The sequence below is a fragment of the Camelus dromedarius genome, chromosome 23 (genome assembly GCF_036321535.1).
Source record: "Camelus dromedarius isolate mCamDro1 chromosome 23, mCamDro1.pat, whole genome shotgun sequence".
NCBI lineage: Eukaryota > Metazoa > Chordata > Mammalia > Artiodactyla > Camelidae > Camelus > Camelus dromedarius.
In genome coordinates this window covers 26,640,319-26,660,643 of record NC_087458.1, presented here as the reverse complement: position 1 = coordinate 26,660,643, position 20,325 = coordinate 26,640,319, and the positions used below count along the sequence as shown (strand labels likewise).

Sequence of the window (20,325 nt, the reverse complement as noted above, 5' to 3'; positions counted from 1 at the left end):
CACTTGAGGAGAACTGCACAACCCTGCGGAAGAATCATGAGACATTTGAGTTTTGGTCAAAAAAAAAAAAAAGATTAGAGGAAAGGGAATGTTTCCTAGATCATGGACCCAGAGCAGCCTGCAGAAGGACACTGGAGCCAAAAGACGTGAAAGACTGTGTTCTCTGTTTTACAACTTGGCCAGGGAGATGAAGTGCGAGATAGTCTGTCTAGTTTATCTCCTCCTGATCACTGGAGATCCAGGATTTTACCCTTAAACTGGGGTTTGCGTCTGCTTGAAGTTTAATAATGCTGAACTGGAGTGTCAGCCAGTGCTCATGGCCGGCCTCCGACTCAACAGCTCCTGGACCCAGTAGAACAGAAAGCAGGACATCCCAACACTTTCGCTACAGGGACTGGTTTATTTGCTTGTTCCTTGTCTGTCTCCCCACTGTCATGGCAGCTTTGGGAAGCAGGGACTCATGACTCTTGTTCACCTTTGTATCCCCACCCAGCAGCACAGTGGCTGCCATAGAGTGGCGCTCAAGAAACACTGTTAAACGAATGAATGAATGAATGAATGAATGAAAGGGACTCTGATTGCTTTTCTTGAACTTACACAATGGATCCCCGTTTTCAAAGACTTTTACCCAAACTGCATTACAAAGCATTTTTTATATTCACCATAGACATACACAACTGTCAGTTGTGTTCAGGGGTAACCTGGAAGCTGTTAAGAACTTGCAAAGCCCCAGAAACAACTCCAAGAACCCACCTGCACTGCCCTTGAGGTAGGTGCAGAAGCGCCACATCCCTCTGACCCCGCCAATGCATCTCTGGAGCAGCCACTGGTCTGCCTTCCTCCATCTCATCATCGTGGCTGCCAGGAAAAGTCCATGGTGAGAGACTAGAATGAGCTCTTTCCCCGGCCCCTCTCTCAGCCTTGCACATGCTCAGACCCCCATTCGCTCAGTGTGAGTGAGGGGGAATGGTGGCCAGTTAGATGAGTAGGGCCCTGATTATGTGGTGCCTTTGAAGCTAGGCACCAGACCCTCTAGTGACATGCACAGGTGACATGCGAGGGACCCACAAGCATGCATACAATAGATCAAAATCACCCTCCAAACAAAGCCCCTTGCCTTCTATGGTCCCCACCTGACAGTGATTTCCCCAAAACACATATTAAAGGAGGGTCATGAATAGAGTGGACATTTGTTGCAACATTTTACTCAATGAGATCTCCTGAATCTTAACTTTCCCTAGTTTCCTTCGGCTGCTTGAGGCAGGAGTCAAGTCACCAATCAACCTTAGATGGAAATTTTATTCATTCATTCTTCCAACAAATATGTATCACATGCCCACTAGGTGCCGAGTACCCTTCTAGGTGTCTGGGATACATCAGCAAACAGAACAAAACCTCCTGCCCTCGAGGAGCTTATAGTCTAGCAAAGGAGACAGACCATAAGCAGTGAGTATGATAACCACATTTTCTAGTAAGGTTGAAGGTTCTAAGCCCTACAGGGAACAGTGAAAAAGTAAAGCAGGTACAGGGAGTGCGGAGGCGGGGGCTGGATGAGCGGACATCGGGCCATCAGGGCAGCCTTCACTGGGGAGGTGAGAACTGCACAGAGGTTGAGGGGGCAGTGTGAGTATATGCAGGAAGAGCATTCCAGGCAGAGTGAACAGCCAGCGCAGGGGCTGGAAATGGGAATGTGAGAGACGGGAGCCACTGGTAGTGGTAGGTGGTGGCGGGGAGGGGACAGGGAGCAGCGGAGTGACATGATCTAAGTGCAGTTTGAAAAGGCTCCCCCTGGCTGCTAGAAGCAGGAGAACAAGGGCAGGAGGGAGGAGACTGACTGAGAGATGATTTCAACAGCCAAGTGAGAAATGAAGATGGCGTAGGCCAGGTGGCGGCATGAAGGTGGCGAGCTGCTTTGATTCTGAATGTATTTTAGGTGGACCATGTTCTGTGGCCGTGATTAACTCTCTCATTTCCGGCTGCAGTGAGACAAATAGCCCAGCCCACGTGACTCCTGCCTGTTGCTCTAGGTACCAATTTTTTCACTCTAAGATTTCATCTACTGCCACAGCACAGGCTGAGGCCCCGCACACCTAGGGCTACAAAGGCGGCCAGTATTTGTGCTTTGCTGTAGGACTGACAGGCACAGGATGGCTATGCCAACCTGGCTTCCCATGTTTCTCCACACACACCCCCACGTGCTTACCTCCTTCTGGGGACTTAATGAAACTGATGAACTTCTGACAGAGAATGTAATGGAAACACAAGTTGGTTTTACAGAAGAAAGGTAACCGGTATTTTTCCAACCAGGTCAATAATCCTTTGTACTTTGCAATCTAGAGTCCAAACAAAACAGGAACAGAAACGAGAAATGGAACTGAATTGCTAAGAAATGCAGCTTAGCAAGGGGCAAAAAACCAACCTCACGTTTGCAGTATTTGGCCCAAAGGAGGGTTGTATTGATTAAAAATAGTATCAAAGGGAAGTGGAGACTGGGGTTGAGGCTCCCAAAGGAGTGAATGGATTGGTAGGAAAGAAAAAAAGCTTGCCTTTTTCATCAAAAAGTCTTATTCCTGGGTGAAGTTTTTTTTTTTTTTTTAGATCTAAGTAACAAAAAAATCTAAGTTTTGCTTGATAAAAGAGAAGCAGAAGAGATTTCAGTCTATGGTGTCAGGTCATAACTTGACTCATTTGCTTCTTTGTAAGCACACTGATCACTTCGCACAAGCTCTCAGCCCATATCAACTGCACAACATGTACAAAAACACACACAGACTCACATACAACATCATTAGAGTGCGGGATGGATCCCTGAGGGATTGAACTACCAGAGAAGGGAGAAGAAAATAAAACTTCATAAGTTTCAGGGTTCTCCTAGAGAAACCAAAGGGAAGAATCTCAGTGGAGGCTTTTTCTCAACCCTCCAGATGCCAGAGGAAAACAAAACCTTGTCGTGAGCACTGCTTAGAGTGATCCTTCTGAGCCCACACGCCACGGGTCGGGCAGCTGGAAGCCATCAGGAGGTGTAAGTTCTGCAGGTGGAAAAGGAGAACAGGAAGGGGGAAAGGAGAGGAGGAAGACAATGCACAAGGACAAGGGGAAAAGATATAAAGAGAAAAAAAGCCTGGGGGACATGCCTCGTGGCCAAGCCTTCATTAGGAACCACAAGGTGGCGTCTTGACTTGTGCTACACCTGATAACGCCAGTCATTGCCATGTGGCCCGTGGCCCACGCTTCCTATCCCACACCCGTGGCAGGCATTACCAATCGATTCCCAGACTCCTTCTGGCTTAGGTGTGGCCTCAGGGTTCTCAACACAGTGCTCCAAGCACCTACCACCCAGTCATCACAGTGGACAAGAGAGATGAGTCGCTTTTGCTAACCATGAAAGAGCTCGCCAGCAATCGCCTGCCCAAGTGGTAAAAACGCAAAAAGGAGGAATGCCTACCTGGCTGGATGCCGTTTGTTCTACTCGCCCACTTTATTGTTTCTTTCATGGTTACCCTCGGGAGCTCCTCTCCCCCACCCTCTCCCAATCCACACTTCAAATCCAGCTCCCTCTTCTCCCATCCCAAACCCTCTGCCATCCAAGAATCATACTCACCAAGTCATGAGGTATTTCTGGCCACAAGCTCCACTGTGAATTTTCAACAGTGTAAAATGGTGTCTGACCAAAGACCTGCAAAAGAAAGCTAAGAAACAGCCAAAGGGGTAGAGCTTCTCCTCCTGAACGAGTCACGGTCCAACTGCAGCCACAGGGGAAGAGGGGTTCCATGGCTTTCCTATTTCAAGGGACATCAATTGTTAAATTTATTCCACTGAATCAACTTGCTTTGCACAAAATAACCAAGAAAGACTACATTGCAAGATTTGTTTATCTTTTGGCTCCATCCTGCCCAGACCTGGGAGTTATCTTGCCTGTGCACAAAGGCCAAAGCCCATGACATTAAAAGGTATTGACTCTGTGTATTGCATTATTCATTTCTCCAGGACTTAGAAAGTTAGAGCAAAGCCTTTTTATAAAGAGAAATAGCTTTGGATTTATCTAAATCCTTGAACTGAAAAAAGTAGAGAGAACTGAGGATGTGAGGATTAAGGATACAAATTACTTTGGGTGGGGGGCATTGAGTGTTCAAAATGGACAGATAATTCTAGGCTACTGTCCTTTTTTGTCATGGAGAAGGGACTGTGCCCTGGGCAACCGGCTTTGAGACTAATGGGAAAGCGTTTCGATGCTCATAGGTATCTAAGCTTAGAGTCTCACATAGGCACCAAAATGTCATAAAATGTCCCCGAAGTATTTGTGATAAACTAGACGAGGTGAAGCCCCAACTCCTGGCTAAACGCTCAGCACATCATGTCAGTCGGACCATCTCGAAAGTCTCACAGCCCCAAATTTTGTCCATTTGTGTCCCCTCCTTCTCTTGCTTTTGCCCTTGGCTGTAGCAAGGGAAGGTGACGGCGCTGCCCGCACGTTACAGATGTTGGTCTAGAAAGGAGACCGGGTCCTGAGTGACCCCTCCCTGCTCTGGACTCGGTGCTGGACACGCCCTGCCTGGCATGTGAAGTCACCTCTGCGGGATGTGCGGTGGGAGCGTGAAGGCATGCGATTAGGTGGGACTAGTGCGTGGAAGCAGGTTCCCCACATGACATGACATTTGTACCACAGAGGGCGTGAGACTGACGCGGAGAACACGCCAGGCTGGGAGCCGCGGGGCCTGGCCGGCCGCAGGGCTGCCCCGGCTTAGCCGTGGGATCTCAGGAGATCCACCTGTCAGAAGGGAGTGATGGCGACCTCGCAGGGTGACTATGGAAATTAAACGGTAGAGATCTGTAAACTGACAGCAGGATTCAACATGAAGTACCAGTGTCTTCCTAAACAGACCACAGCCTCCTCAGCAGCCAGGACTTGCTTACGTTCTCGGCATTCTTCTTCCTCCGCGTCTGTAACGTTACTGAGGGCTGCGTAGTTAAGCTGACAAACTGATTAGCTACAATGCCTTACGGCTACTTCGGACACCTTTCATTAAGACAGTGGCAGATGCAATCCTGAGTGAGGGTCCCCCCGAACACGCGCTCTCAGAGGCCACGTCCTCCCTCCGTGTTTCACCCTGTCGCTGGCACCACCCATCAAGGCACCCAAGCCTGACACCCTGATTCCGCTCTTCTTGTTTACCACCTCCCCTCGACACTCAAAGTGACAAGGTCCTGCATTTCGCTTTGTGAAAAATCTGTCCTATCCATCCCATCCTCTGCATCATTTTTGCCTTTAGACCTGCATCACCTCCCACCTCGACTACTGAGACAACCTCCTGACTGGTTTCCCTGCCTCCACTGTGGTCCCGACAGCCCAGCCCATGGCCAGACTTCCGCTGAAATAATTTCCTTAAATGAAAGTCAGATCACGTTACTCCTTTACTTAAAACCCTTCAGTGGCTCTCTCTCACCTTCAGGGTGATGCCCCTGAGCACAGCCCACCTGCTCTCAGGGATGGAGAAGCTGTGCGGCCTTGCCTCCCGCTGTGTCTGCCTCTCACGACTTTTTCTTCAGTCTTACTGAGCTGCTTAAAGTTTCCCCCAAAGCGCCAGGGGACTGTATTCCCTGCTGCCTTTACTCACTCTGTTCTCTCTCCGAGGCCTCTGCTCCTCTCGATACTCAGCTCTCCAGCCTTTCCCTCCTGCCTCTCTATCCACCCTTCCTGCCCATCCTCGTGCCCAGACAACTGTCAAACACAGAGTCTTCTTTCAAGGCTTGGCTTGTGTCACCTCTTCACTGAATCCTTTCTGACCTTCCCGGCAGAAATGGCCTCTCCCTCCGATGCACTTGTACCCCACTCCCGCCTAGAGACGTCAGTCATGTCACCCACAGCCCTTTTTGCACTCACCTTAGGGACTGGTCTCTCACATTAGACTGGGAATTCCTTGAGGACACACGTGGTGTCATTTATGTCTCTGTCCCCAGTGCTAAGCCCAGCGGCTTGCACAAGCTGACCACCCGATAGGTGTTTGTGAGATAATAAGAGTATTTTTCCCCAATTGTATGAAATTTCATCTTTCAGCAGGTAGCATTCCATGGAAACAGGAATTTATAAGGCACCAGCATTCAGATGCAACCAAAGATTTAAGCCAGAAACGATGCAGGATTAGTGTAGGTTTGGGTTCAAGACTACCTTGATGTTTGAGGTTTGTTTTAATTGCATAGATTGAGAAAATATACAGATTTGGTTCCAGTTAACAACTCAGCAGTTGCTATGTGCCAAACACCTGGTGACGGGACTAGAGCAGAACAAATAACCCACAGTCCTGGTCCTGCAGGAATTCGCAGCCTCACGGTCCAGGGGGAGAGACTCACATACAGCACAAGAGAGCCGCAAAGCGCAAGGGGGCCAGTGGCAGGGAGAAATTAGTTCCGACTGGGAGGGCCTAGGAAGTCCTTAAGGAGAGCAGGGCTTAAGCAGAGATCTGAAAAGTGGTTAAGACTTTGGTAGGGGAAACTACGGAAAACTAAGAACACAGCCGAGGACAGGTGCACAGGTGGGAGAACGCCAGGTGTCCTCTGGGAGGCTGGAGCCGCTGCCCCTGGAGCCCTGGGCACCAGCGAAGGGCCTGACGGGGAACAACTGTGGATGGGCAAAGGCGGCCAGGGGGGCTGCGGCGGGGGTTTGACTGTGTTGATCATGGGGACTCCTGGAGATTCGAGAGGATATTCTGATTCATATTTATGTGCTCAAAATGAAATTGTTTTGATTTGGTAAGAAGTGTAATTAAAAAAAAAAAAAACAGGCACTCAGCTTGGTAAGGCTCACTATTCAGCTGTCGAGGAAACATTTGTATTTAACTCTGAGAATGCTTACCGGGAGAGAAAGAAACGTGTTGAAAAAATCAGCAAAGATTTCATCCTCTAGCAGAATAATAAGATTTGTAGAACCAATGATCTCTATATAGGGAGAGAAAAATAAACTCTTATGAAGCAAGATTGCTTTTAGGGTGAGAAAATGAAGTAACTAAATGAATGATCTCGCAAGGGCAAACCTCAGCATGACGGTGGCCCTTAGGGTCATCTAACTCAATCTCTCCCCCTCTTCAGGCCCCTCTTCAACATCACTCACACACTCCCAGCTGTGGGAGCTCGCCGCCTCCCCAAAGCCGCCCACTCCATCAATGAAGAGATGAAACGAAGGTCTTTCCTACTGTGACCTGCCTTCATCTATCTTCTCTCCATTTGCTGAAATTCTGCCCTCTGAAGCTAGACAGAAGTCACCTACATCCTCTTTTAAGGGACAGTGCTCCCATACGTGTAAAGACAGCATAGCCTTCTGCTCACCTCCCCCCACGCTGACGGGCCACTAAGCAATTCTTTAGCGATTCCTCCTTGCATGGCCCCCTTTCCATCTGGTTCCCGTCTCGGTGGCAGGAGCGGCACCCACGACTCAAGCGTCCCACGTGCTTCCCAGGGAAGAGCATAAGACAACGAACTGCATCCCACGTTCTACGTGACATCAGTGTGACCGGAAGTGGGCTTGGCTCTGGGCATGCACACATTACACTATTAACGCCACCATCCTTTATTTAAACAGTCACTTTTCAGCAACCAAAGAAGGAATTTACATTTATTCCCGTTAAATTTCAACCTGTTGGTTTGGACCCAACATTGAAGCCCCCAAAGAGCTTTTTTGAATATGTTGGTGGGGCAACACATTTATTTCTCTCAAGCTTGATCATTGGGCTGCCCGAGTTAATGCAAGGAGATAAACGGACTCTCAAAGCCAAGCACAGAGACCACAGGTGGGCCAGGTGACTTCTCTAAGTCACTGTCCATGCTCTTTGGGGTACAGTGGTTAACTCGTGAAGAAGTTAATTGCTCTATCAGTGGCCCAGCATTTTTCCATCATACCTAAAGTTTATAATGAAAGACTTATAAAATGAGAGAGACAAATATACACGGGTCCTATCTCTCAGTCTAGTTAAACAACTGGTGAGAACAGTACGTGCCTCTCCGCTAGAGGAAAGTCACAAAAACTTAAGAAAACTGAGCAATCCCCTCCTTGCTTCCCCTAATGACACTTCGGTGGTTATTGTCTTCTTATAATAGAAACAATAGAAATGGAAACCCAGGCCATCAAACACTATTGTAACAGAGCTGATACCAGTTCTTGCCCTCCGTTTTATAGATGTCTTTTTTTTTTTTTTTTTGCTATCTAGTGTTGTAATTTTTATATGTTTTTTCTGTCTCCCTCCTCAGCCCTCTGCTCATCTTTTTATGAGAATTCCCTGATTTATTGAATCTATTCCACATGGATAATTTCAAAATCTATGTTTTCAGTCCAGACTTCTTTCTTTGGCTCCAATTTTAAATATCCAGTGAGCTATGGGGCATCTCTACATGGACACCCACCAGGAACTTTCAACGTTTTCAAAGCTGATCTGGTAATATTTCTTCCCAACCTGCTCCTTTTCCTGTATTCCTAGTCTGAGTTACTGAAACCACCATGCAACTGTCTAAACCAGAAACCTGAAATTCACCTTTGATTCCTCTTACTCTCTGTTTCCCTCTCTTTCTCAATACTCCTCTACGCGATGGAGGGGCACGTGATTTCTCCTACATGTCTGTCCTTGCCTTTCCATCCACAAAGCCACTCTTATTTCAGGCCCCTGTCATCTCTTGTCTAGACTATTGCATCAGTTTCTTAAAATGTTCTCCCTAATTTAGTCACTGCCACCGTATTTTTGTTAAAACCCTTCAAAGACTCTTCAATGTCCTACAAGGTAAAGTCTAAATTCCTTAGTACAGTATCTGAGGCTTCACCCAATCTGGCTTTTGGGTTCCTTCCCAGCCTCACCTGCCGCCACTCCACACCACGTTGCCTCCTGTGGACAAGACTTTGCTCTTTCCTGCACATGCTATGAACTCTCACATCCAACCTCTGCATCTTTGTCCCACATTCCAATCACCTGAAATGTCCTTTCAACCCCGGCCTGCTTTGCAAATTAGTCATCTGGCAAGAACTGGTTACATATAATCTTCCTGGTGAGACAAGAATGGTAGAACCCACCACAAGAGTAATATTGATTGCTACGTTCCCCATCCCTGCCCCACATGGTCACGTAGAACTTCCATCACGACAATTAACACATCATTGTTTTCACTCATTGATGCATCTGTCTTCCTCATCAGACTGAGCTCCATGAGAGGAGGGACGTTGTCTTTTCGTCTTTCTTCTTCTAGACACTAAGAGTGTTTGCATAGCATCTAAGTTTTCTGTATGTTGAATGAATTGTTCTTTCGAGAGAAGATCTTCAATCTTCTGGGCTTTTATTTTTCTGTCCTTCATAAAGCCTGGCATGGATTTGTTGACTAAGATTATTAAGGCGATCTGAATGCAGGAAGCAAAGTTTGGAAGAAAATTTCTCCCCAGTTGTTTCCTGTAGCTGCACACACTGTTGGTGACCAGAGCTTGACTGTGGCAGTGCTTGCATTAACAGCACAGTCTTCGTGGGGTCTAGGAACAAGGCTCTCATATCTGCCCCTTCCCCATCCGACTGTTCCCTCATTCCTGGGTTTCCATTCTCTCCTGTTCTGCTTTCAAACTTCCTAAGAACCTGAGAAGGCTTTCAGCACTCATTCCACACAATCCTGATACTGATCTGGTTAACAAAGAAACTGCTGGATAACCCCACCCCTCATGCTAGCCTTCTCCCTGGAGGAGGTGCGTGCAATTTAATTCTTCCCTCTTAGTGATCCCTCCTAGCTGCCTTAGTTGTCTTATGAATGGGACCCGATTTGATTCTCAAAGATCTGGTGGCATAAGGTGGGTAAAGGGGACACGAGAGAAGAAAAACAAAGGGCTTGAGTAACACAAAGTCTTCGTGTGGTGTCCCTGAATGACTCATTCCTGTTAACGGCTGGGCAGGGGAGTGGTCTGCCTCATCTGGGGGCTCGAAGCCTCGGAGACCTCCCCCTCGGGGACTCACCAGCATTGTTCATGCTGCCATGCTCTTCCTGCCACTGTGACTGACTAGGGACAGAATTAGTCTCCAGTCAACAGAACTCTGCACCTTGTGACTGCACAGTGACACCTCCTCTACGGGGTTCCAGATTCTACCCGGAAGTGGCCTGCTTGCCTCTGGCATAGACCTCAGTCTGAGGATAGGTCTGGACGTCACCTGATCCCCGGGATTTCCTGGCACGTGCGGACTCTTCCCACACTCAGGCCTTTGGTCCATACTGTTTCGTGAGCATTGACAGTTTCTTTATAATTGTTGTGTAATTATGGATCCTGAGTTTAAGTTCTGTCTCTTTAACCTGATTTAATGCTTTGAGGGAGGAGGGGTCTGTTCATTTATTTCTGATGTGTCTTTTGGATCTAACATCCTTGTAGAAATTTAACAGGTACTCAATGGATGTTTAATGATTTGACATGTCACTCAGATGAGCTGGAAAATTCAACCTAATATCCACTTTTTGTTTTCTACCCGCTCTGTTTCTTCCCAGTTTCCTCTGGTTGGTTGTGGGTTACATCCATTGACTTTGAAAAGAGATTGAATAAATACTAGCTGAATGCCCTCCACGAGGAGGAGTTAGGCTAGGTGATTATCCTTTATTCTCATTCAATTCTCAGCCCTGCAAAATAGAGATTATCAGCACCCTCTTTGCAATGACAGATAGTAAATGCCACACTGAGATCAGACTCTGTTTGATTCAAGTGCCCATCTTAGTTCAAATGTGCCAAGAAATCAAACCTCCTTTTTACATGAAAAATATATTTTAAGGGGCTTAAAAATAGCCCCCTCGGACTTCCTCACAATGATTGTCTTTTCTGTATAGTTTCCCCCACCACTTCTTCTATGTATCCTTTTATGTTTAATTAGCCTTTCTTTGCCACAGATGTAATAAAGGAAGAACTATGCAATATCCATATGGAAAGAAATTACTTAGAAAAAGGTACCCCACATATCTAAGAATTTTACCAGAAGATTGAAACGATGCCATTTAATATTTTCATCAAATTATAGCAAACAAAAGAACTGGAGATTTTCTGTGACCAGTTTTGACCAGTGTTCTAATCCTAATCAGACCCTCATTCATCTAGACTGATCATGCCAGAAAAGACAGTGCAAGCAAGAGGCTATATGGGGGAAAAGTTATAATTGTCCTTCATTTAAATTTTTCTCAGGATGCTATAATGTTTTTCAACTGTATACTGGGCCAGGCCTACTTTAGGATCATGACCAGTTCAATAAAAGGAGCAGAAAAATTTTGTCCACATAGAAATAGTCCTAGAAATGAGAAGACAATAATAAATGATGAGAAAGGAGATGGGAGAAATTTCTAGAATATCCCCAACTTACCAAGGACTAAAACATTTGTTGCAAGTTGGAAATTTGGAACTCAGCATGAGTTTACTAACAGGGAATAACTTGTTTTAACACAAGTGTATAGAATATTTTAATGCGGAAATTAACTTTTTGTACTCATATTTTATTGCCTTCAAAAGAGTTTGAAGACTATGCTGTTGTTCACTTGAAGGAGAGGGAAATCATTTTGGGTTCATCCAGGCTTCCGGTCTGATTTGCCACATTTGGATCCCTCTTTACAACGTCCTAGGATACCTGTAAATTAGCCCGGAGAGGGTCCAGAGCACTGAGTGGGTCAGGAGCGAGTGCATTTATTGGGATTTTGTGGGGTTTTGTTTTGGTCCTTCAGTCTCTGACCATCCTTCCTATTCGGGATGAAAAATTGTGTGAGTAATAGAGGAATTGCCTCCCGTTATGGATGCCAGAGGGGCCGAGGACGTGGACAGCTGTCCTAGACCCAGCAATCAGATTCTCTATCTAGAACTTTTCATCTTGAAGGGGTGACTCAAAAGCTCAGGGACAATGAGAGGTTACGCATGGTGGTGCCTATGACAACAAGTGCTCGGTGGTGACGGTGCCAGCAGCACTGTGGGGGTGGCCACAAAGGCTGAAAGAAGATGCCTCAGTTGAAAATTAGCTTTGATTTCAGTGGGAGGTGGTGCTAACCACCAAAGACAAAGGGTATGTAGATATAATAGCAGCCATGGCAGCAGGGGTATCAGACTGATCTAACCCACAGATTCTTAGTGGGGGCTATCATCATAGCAACCCTTAGGAAAAATGTGTGGCAGCTCACTAAGATTCCACCTGAGAACATAAGCTTATGGTGGTGGGAGTTTTTGACTGATTCAAAGGTGCATCCCAGACACCTAGAGCAGTTTCTGTCGCATGGAAGTGCTCAGTAAATATTTGAGTGAATGAATTGATATGAATAAGAACAAAAAAAATGAGCCACCATGTAGGATACCAGGTCCCTCATCCAATTTTCAATCCTGAGTCAGAACCAGAAGATCTTAAATGAAAGGAAAGCATTTTGCCTTTTAGGAAGAACTTTGGAATATTCTTGCAAGTATTTACTGTGAATCTTCTTCCTAACTTTTGCCAAAGAGGTCTGCTGCCATTTCGAGGGTAAGTGTGCCCTGGAGTAAAGGTGATGCCCAGAGATTTGAGAAATCATTGCACACTGGGTCTGATTCAATACACAACCAGTAAGTTAACATTAGAGCTAAGACATGAGCTCAGTATAATTTTTTAGAAAACAATATTTTTTTCTACTTTCCTGATAATAATGATCATCTGGGGCACTTGTTAAATATACCGATTCTTGAGCCTCACCCAGACTCTGCTAAATCAGAATCGACAGAGGAAGGACTTGGTAACATATGCGTTTAACAAGTGCCTGGGTGATTCTTATCATCACAGAAGTTCAGGACACTTCTGGAACCCTTTCACTTTGGGAATTAGAACAATAAACGTTGGAGAGAGTGTGGAGAAAAGGGAAATCTCCTACACTGTTGGTGGGAATGTTAGTTTGCTGCAGCCATATGAAGATTCCTCAAAAAACTAAAAATGGACTTACTATATGATCCAGTAATCCCACTCCTGGGCATATATCCAGAGGGAACTCTAATCTGAAAAGATACATGCATCCCAATGTTCACATCAGCACTATTTACAATTGCCAAGACATGGAAGCAACCTAAATGTCCATCGACAGATGATTGGATAAAGAAGATGTGGTACATTTATATAATGGAATACTACTCACCACAAAAAAGAATACAGTAACACCATTTGCAGCAACATGGATATTCCTGGAGAATGTCATTCTAAGTGAAGTAAGCCAGAAAGAGAAAGAAAAATACCATAATGATATCACCCATATGTGGAATCTAAAAAAAGAAAAAAAGAGAACACTAATGAACTCATCTATAGAACAGAAACGGACTTGCAGAAATGGTAAACAATTTTATGGTTACTGGGGGAAAGAGGGTGGGAAAGGATAAATTTGAGGGTTTGAGATTTGCAAATGTTAACCACTATATATAAAAATGGATTTAAAAAACTAAATTTCTTCTTATAGAACAGGGAACTGTATTTAATATCTTGTAATAATCTTTAATGAAAAAGAATATGAAAACAAATATATGTATAGATGTGTATGACTGGGACATTGTGCTGTGTACCAGAAATTCACAATAACCATAACTGACTATATTTCAATTAAAAATAAGTCTTAAAAAGTTCAGGGATCTAATGATCATGGAATTCAAGCCTCTAGCCAGCAATGCTGGCTTTTAGTCCTTGCTATTACTGGGGTGACAACACTCCATCTGGCTGCCAGTAGCTCCAGTAGTCAACCTCTTCCAGCTGCAGGGAAGGCAGTGGGGCAGTGATTAGGAGTAGAGAGTGGCTTCAGACAGCTTCATTGAAGGCAAGTCTGAAAGCACAGTGTCTTAAGGAATGTAGGTGTATATCAGTGCTATATAGGTTGCTCTTTTAGGAAAAGACCTAAAAGAATTTCTTTTGCCCAGGTTATGATAGCTCTTTTTCAAAGGTGATAACCTAAGGAATAAAATGAGATTATTAAACTATCCAGAGCGTCACCCTGAATTATCTTAAGAAGTGTGTGTGTTTGTGTTAGTTACACTGACTAATGAATGAAGTAACTGATGATTGAAGAAATACGGTAGGCTACAAACTCATCTCGGAACCCAAAAACATCAAGAGATAAAGAATCTCTTCTTAGCAAAATCACTTCAAAAAACTTTCTGGTCTTTACATAGACTCAAGAAAGTACAACATTTTTTCAAATGTAAGTGATATATTATTGGCAATTCACTATTAACAACATTCCTTTCAACTTCCAAATTTCTTTTCTTTCACAGGATAAGGGTTTTGAGATATACATACCCTTCCCAACAACCCGAGGACTTACAAACTCTTCCCTCTCTTGGATGTGACATTGAATTCCTCCCTTCCCAGTAATTTTGGGCTAAATTATTAGCATTCACAGAGCTGACGGTCTTTCATCTTGATATTCACTTCCTATGAGAACAGGACCAGAGGAGTAGAAGAGTTGTTTAAGGAGAAAATTGAGTGCCTGACAGCCTTTCAGAGAAAGGGAATTCAAGCTCTTGGAAGCTGATGTTTTAAGCAGACAGAATATCCAGGAGATGTTGCTTATTAAAATGACATCACACATAAGAGTTTACAAAACCCTTGGGAGCTGAGTTTAGCAATGCAGAAGTCACCCCAGGGATGGAGAGGATGGCGCAGTATGGAGAGGCACTCAGAGGTTATTAAGCAAATAGAAAATTGGATGACAATGAAATAAGTAGCTACCACTTTCCCAAGCTGTTATTGCAACATGGCATCCTATTTTAACAGTAGAAAAAGAAGTCACAATAATTAGTAATTGAACGGACTCAGGAGAGACGGCAACAGAGGAGGTGGTCCTCCATGTCCAACTCATCTTCATGCCGCATGGGCCTGGCCCTCGTAGGTGCTCAGTAACATTTGTTTGATTCGGCAGAGAAATGGATGTGAAGGCAATGTGGAAAGCTTTAAGTCCTGCACAAATACAAAGATCTAACAATTGTCTCAGCAAAGGGTCAGGACACTGAAAGAGGGTGAGGGAGAGACTGAGCGAATAGCACATTTACTGTTCCAGTGTTCACTTATAAAAGCTTTCGATATAATGTTGACAACCCATGGAGTCCTCCTGGGCAGAACAGCACCTCCTGATTCAGAGGTTGGCGTCTGCTTTTGCCCCTGGTCAGTCACCTGAGGGAAGGACACAGCACACAGAACTCACAGAACTTGTGTTTTACCCCTTGTTGTTGTGATCTTCGCGGGTAAAACAGATTTCAGCACTAAGACCTCAGAATGGTGGTCAGTGCAATACACACAAGATTTAAAGTCAAGAGAGGCGCACTTTCCTTCTGAGCAAAGGGTTCAAGATACTATGGCTGCATATTAGGTGTTGATGCAACTGTACTGCAGTAATACAGAAAGAAAATAAAAGCTGGAAAGTCTTCCACTAAAATAAACTTTAACAATTCATTTCAGGGGAAGATATTGAGTATTAAGAAGTACAGTCTTCTGTGATTGGTGATTGGCTAAGTCCTGGTCAAAGGTTAAAAAAAAAAAAAAGAACTCTCATGTGTATGATCATATGAAGGAGTCTAGCCAACAGTTGTAGGGTCAGCCTTGGAAGGTCTTTCTTGCTTCTATATTCGTTAACCCAAAATATACTTGAGACTTCCAAGTTTCAGGCAAAGAAGCCCCAGGTAGTTGGAGACATTAATTTTATTTCTTTTGGTTGGGTGAGTAAATTTAAACCCAAGCATATAAAAATATTTCCCTTTGTTTAAGTTTTATTCATGCAAATATACTTTAAAAAAAACATCTGGTATCCTGTAAATGTTGTTTTTTCTAGAATAAAATGCCAAATTTTTGTTTTGCATTTATTTTAAAATATGACATTAAATTTACAAGAGTCTTTTTAAGTTCTTAGAATTTTCTTTGTTAGGTTTATAAAACTGCCTTGTTAGGTATATGTAAAGTATTTTTTAAAATCATATTTTAAATTCATAATATGAAATGTCTAAGGAATTTTAATTAACAAAAATATGGAAATGGTATCTGTTTAGGAAAATCTTACGTATCAAATGTACCATATTATTGAAAAATAATGAACAAGTGAAAGCAATTTTAAATAAAATCACTACATTTAAAAGTAATTCTAAGTAATTCCATACGCCAAGTTTAAAAGCTTAATAATTACCATATGACCCAGTAATCACGCTCCTGGGCGTATATCCAGAAGGAACTCTACTTCAAAAAGGCACCTGCACCCCAATGTTCATAGCAGCACTATTCACAATAGCCAAGACATGGAGACAGCCTAAATGTCCATCAACAGATGACTGGATAAAGAAGATGTGGTATATTTATACAATGGAATACTATTCGGCAATAAAAACGACGACATAACGCCATTTGCAGCAACATGGATGTCCCTGGAGAATGTCATTCTAAGTGAAGTAAGCCAGAAAGAGAAAGAAAAATACCATATGAGATCGCTCACAGTGGAATCTAAAAAAAAGAACATAAATACAAAACAGAAACAGACTCATAGACATAGAATACAAACTTGTGGTTGCCAAGGAGGAGGGGGGTGGGAAGGGACAGACTAGGAGTTCAAAATTTGTAGATACTGACAGGCATATGTAGAATAGATAAACAAGATTATACTGTATAGCACAGGGAAATATATACAAGATCTTGTGGTAGCTCACAGAAAAAGAATGCGACAATGAATATATGTATGTTCATGTATAACTGAAAAATTGTGCTCTACACTGGAAATTGACACAACATTGTAAACTGACTATAACTCAATAAAAATGTTTTAAAAAGCTTAATAATTAGTTTATTAAATGTGTATATTGAATATTGATTATAATAAAGCCATTGCAAGCATTTTGTTGTTGTTAATGGCACCATGTTCCATTGTAAGAGCCCATTAATAATCTTCTGTCATTAACTTGAAAAGCAAATTATCAAGCTTTCTATAAAACAATTTGTGTGGCTCTTCCTTAGCCACCCTTCCTCGGGGGCAAGAACTCAACAGCCTTCTCTGGTATCATCGGGCCATGACATCCCATCACTGGAACTGCACTGCCAGGCGTATGAGTACAGGAATGTACAAGACCTCAGAATGCCTGTCCTGAACTCCTGTAACAAACTCCTATTTACCCCTCAAAACCCAAATCATAATTAAACTGACATTTCATCCACGTTACACCTGTACTAGCTGCTTTATTTACTCTTTCATCAGCCATTTATTGCGTGCCTGATATGCGATGAGCTAAATGAACATTTTGATGATTTTTATAGAATTGTAAAAATGTAGCCATTTTAGCTCAAGCATTTTGACACCGCTGTGTTTTTGAGGTACACACATACCCCTATATCTATATATTTATGTACGTACAGATACTTCATCTCTATATAGGCATGTATACATCTATGTATCCGTGTATCTATGTATCTATGTGTGATCTATACATATGTGTCCTACATCTATCAGTTGAATTCTATGCTCATTCACGTCCACCTTCATTATGTTTACTAGGCGCTTGGAAAGCACTTGCTTATGTGTTTTTCTACCCTCCTCTTCACCCTTCCTGCCTTTCTTTTAAATTGATAACTTAGTACAAATGGAGCCCACGGGCCCCTTCCCATTTCATGGAAACATGGTGCCCTCTGGTGGATGGTGGTAAAGCTTACACTTTTTTCTCTAAAACTCCATTTGGGTTTTTATTTTAGTGTTTTGTTTTGTTTTGCTTTGTTTTGTTTTGTTTTCCTGGATTTATCTTCGGTTGGTTTTACATTCTACATGATTAAGATTCCTGGCAGAGTGCTCGTAGGTGCTGTGATGTGAGGAATACAGAAAGGTCCTTATCACCCAAACAGCAGGCCTGTCAATTCCACCTTCAGGCCTCAGGAATAATCCCTTGTGGCTTTGAAGGCCGCTGCTAAAATTTATTATTTTACCTCAAAGATGCATGTTGTGATACATAATAATATTTGAAGGCATTAATTTACTACAGGAGATGAGCTCGTTGGTATCTGACAGGACCTCAAAAGTACTCAGAAACGGGACACATCCGCCAAGAGGTGGCTTTGGCATCTCCTCAGCTTCTACTGCTGTCGAGAGAGAACACCTTGAAATATTCATATTTGGGATTTGCTTTTCTGCCCTTGTGTATAATAACTTATCTCCTAATTAATGACCTCAAGATGAGGCCAGATTGTAATAGCAAAAAAAGAGTCAATTTTAAGGTTTAAAAAAGACAACAACAAAATATACTTTTAATATGAAAAAGAGGAGGCCTGAGTGAAGTAGAGAACAGTTTTGCCAAATCACTAGGAAAGAGTATAGAGGAAAAGGGATTCCCTACCACCCGAACCTCAGGGCCCTAGAGGAGTTTCAACTGGGCCACGGGATGGAGGAGCCGCAAGTCTGGGCAAGGCCTGAAAAGGTACCCACGGTGGTGGGCGAGAAACAAGGGGACGGGCCCCAGAGGTGATGAGCAGGAACAGGGCAGGACCTCCAGGGGACAGTGCGGAGCTCCGCGGTCACCCGGAGCACAGAGATGCACCGAAGCTGAACCAATGCACTGGGAAGATTTTATTTCTGCCCCAGGGACCACTGCTCATCTCCTGTGGGCCATCCTGCTGGTGCAAGGGGTAAGCCTTCCGTGGAGAGCCGCCTGCTGGTCACACGCTCGACGTCCAGCATGTGCCCGCCAGGCGGCGTTCCAAGACATCGCTGCGCCCCCTGTGAGTAACACCAGCAGGCACCTCCCTCCTTTGCAGTAACTCAGGATGTTCGCCAGCCCCCCAGACCAGAGGGGAGCTGCCCTTAACAGCCGGATAACAATTTACCCCTGCTACTCCTTAACTTCTGAATGAGAAAATTAACAAGGAAGCACAGGGCCAGAACCAGAGGAAGAGGGCTACCCCTAGTTTTCCTAGGGACTAGAAGCAAAGGGGAAAGTAGAAAGATGATGGCCCTCTGGAATCCCTGCCCCAGCCTCACTCTGTCCTAAGCATGGATGTTTTAGCTGTGACCATGAGCAAGGGAAGCTTAACAGATTCTCTGTATCCTGGGGATGGCAAGGAGGAGAGCAGAACAGGTGGCAGAAAGACACTTTTTTTTGCAAGTCCCCAGGAATTTAACTCTGCCTCTCAGAAGGCCACTCCCTGTGACGTACAGATGGCACGTATGACATACTCCCAGCCAGAGTGTTATGTGACACGGCTGAATGTCTAGCTACTTTAAGCCAGTTTCCTAAGACTTGAAGTTTTAGATCACCATCTGTAAGCCTAGCTCAGAGAAGAGTTGTGAGGATTAGAGAGAAAAGTGTGCAGAATAAACAAACCATTGGCTTTTATGTGATATGAGAACCAGAAAGGAGCAGGTCCAGGTGAGTCTTACTTGGAAATTGAAGTGTGTGCAGAGCAATGGGTTGATCTACACAGGCAGAAGAATCTGGCAGACTCTGCACTTGGGGAGACAGGGGTTGAGAAATTCTAGAAGGAGACATACCCTCTGAGCCCTCACTACGTGCAGGATGCTGGTCTGTTCTACTGGACCCTGCAGAGGAAACTGCCTTTAAGGATTGTGGCGATGGTCTCACAGTACAGAGATGCTCAAACTCATCAAAATGTATACATTAAATATGCACAATTGCTTGTACATTAAGTGTACCTCCACAAAGCTAAAAGAAAAAAGAATCTGACTTTCTCTTAGATAAACCATAAAGTAATAAAAAAAAAAAAAGAAAGAAAGACCTCAGTAACAGTTCTGTGAGTTCTAGATGGTTAAAATGATAGTTCAGATTTAGTATGAGTACTGAAGAGACCCGGGAAGAGAAAGAATGAGGAGGTGGTTCGTATGATGGGTAAATTGGGCTAAAGAATGCAAATTCTTAGGATGCACTAAATGTCAGTATTCCATGCGGTGGGCGAGGGGTATGTATAAAAACCCAAAGGCAGGATATAGTACATTTACTTTCATGCTCTACCAGGGAGGGGGGAGTAAGGGGGGCAGGGGTGGGGAGAAAGGGGAAGGGCCAGCAGACCGCAGTGGCTGGAGCTGAGGACAGTTGAGGGGCGTTGGGGGAAATACTTGGGGAGTTGAAAGCGAAGGTCAGAGTCACATGCCTCCTGGGCTCCATTCGCCTTTTCTCTGCACACTGCTTGGCAAACCAGACGGAGGGCAGCCAAGAAGGGGGAGAGAGAGGGATGCCCCTCCCGCAGAGTCGGCTGGCTCGGGAGTGCCCTCTGGAGGAAGGACACCTGGTGTCCCTCCTGAGGCTCGACCTCCGGCAAGTCCTCCTCCAGGTGTTCCAGCGTGTGCAGGTGACAGCAGCCACTCCGGGCTCACCTGGTTCAGGCA

General features: G+C 44.3%; 1 protein-coding gene across 1 annotated transcript in view; it reads right to left on the bottom strand.

Annotated features, from left to right (window-relative positions):
* RGSL1 (regulator of G protein signaling like 1) overlaps positions 1-9,981 on the bottom strand; it is a 54,292-nt gene extending 44,311 nt beyond the window's left edge. The window contains exons 1-4 of the mRNA XM_010988541.3: positions 9,969-9,981; positions 6,851-6,933; positions 3,602-3,676; positions 2,204-2,333 (exon numbers count right to left, since the gene is read on the bottom strand). Of these exons, the coding sequence (XP_010986843.2) occupies positions 2,204-2,333; positions 3,602-3,676; positions 6,851-6,933; positions 9,969-9,981 (301 nt within the window). The remainder of the gene's footprint in view (positions 1-2,203; positions 2,334-3,601; positions 3,677-6,850; positions 6,934-9,968) is intronic.
* Between the last annotated feature and the right edge of the window lie 10,344 nt (positions 9,982-20,325).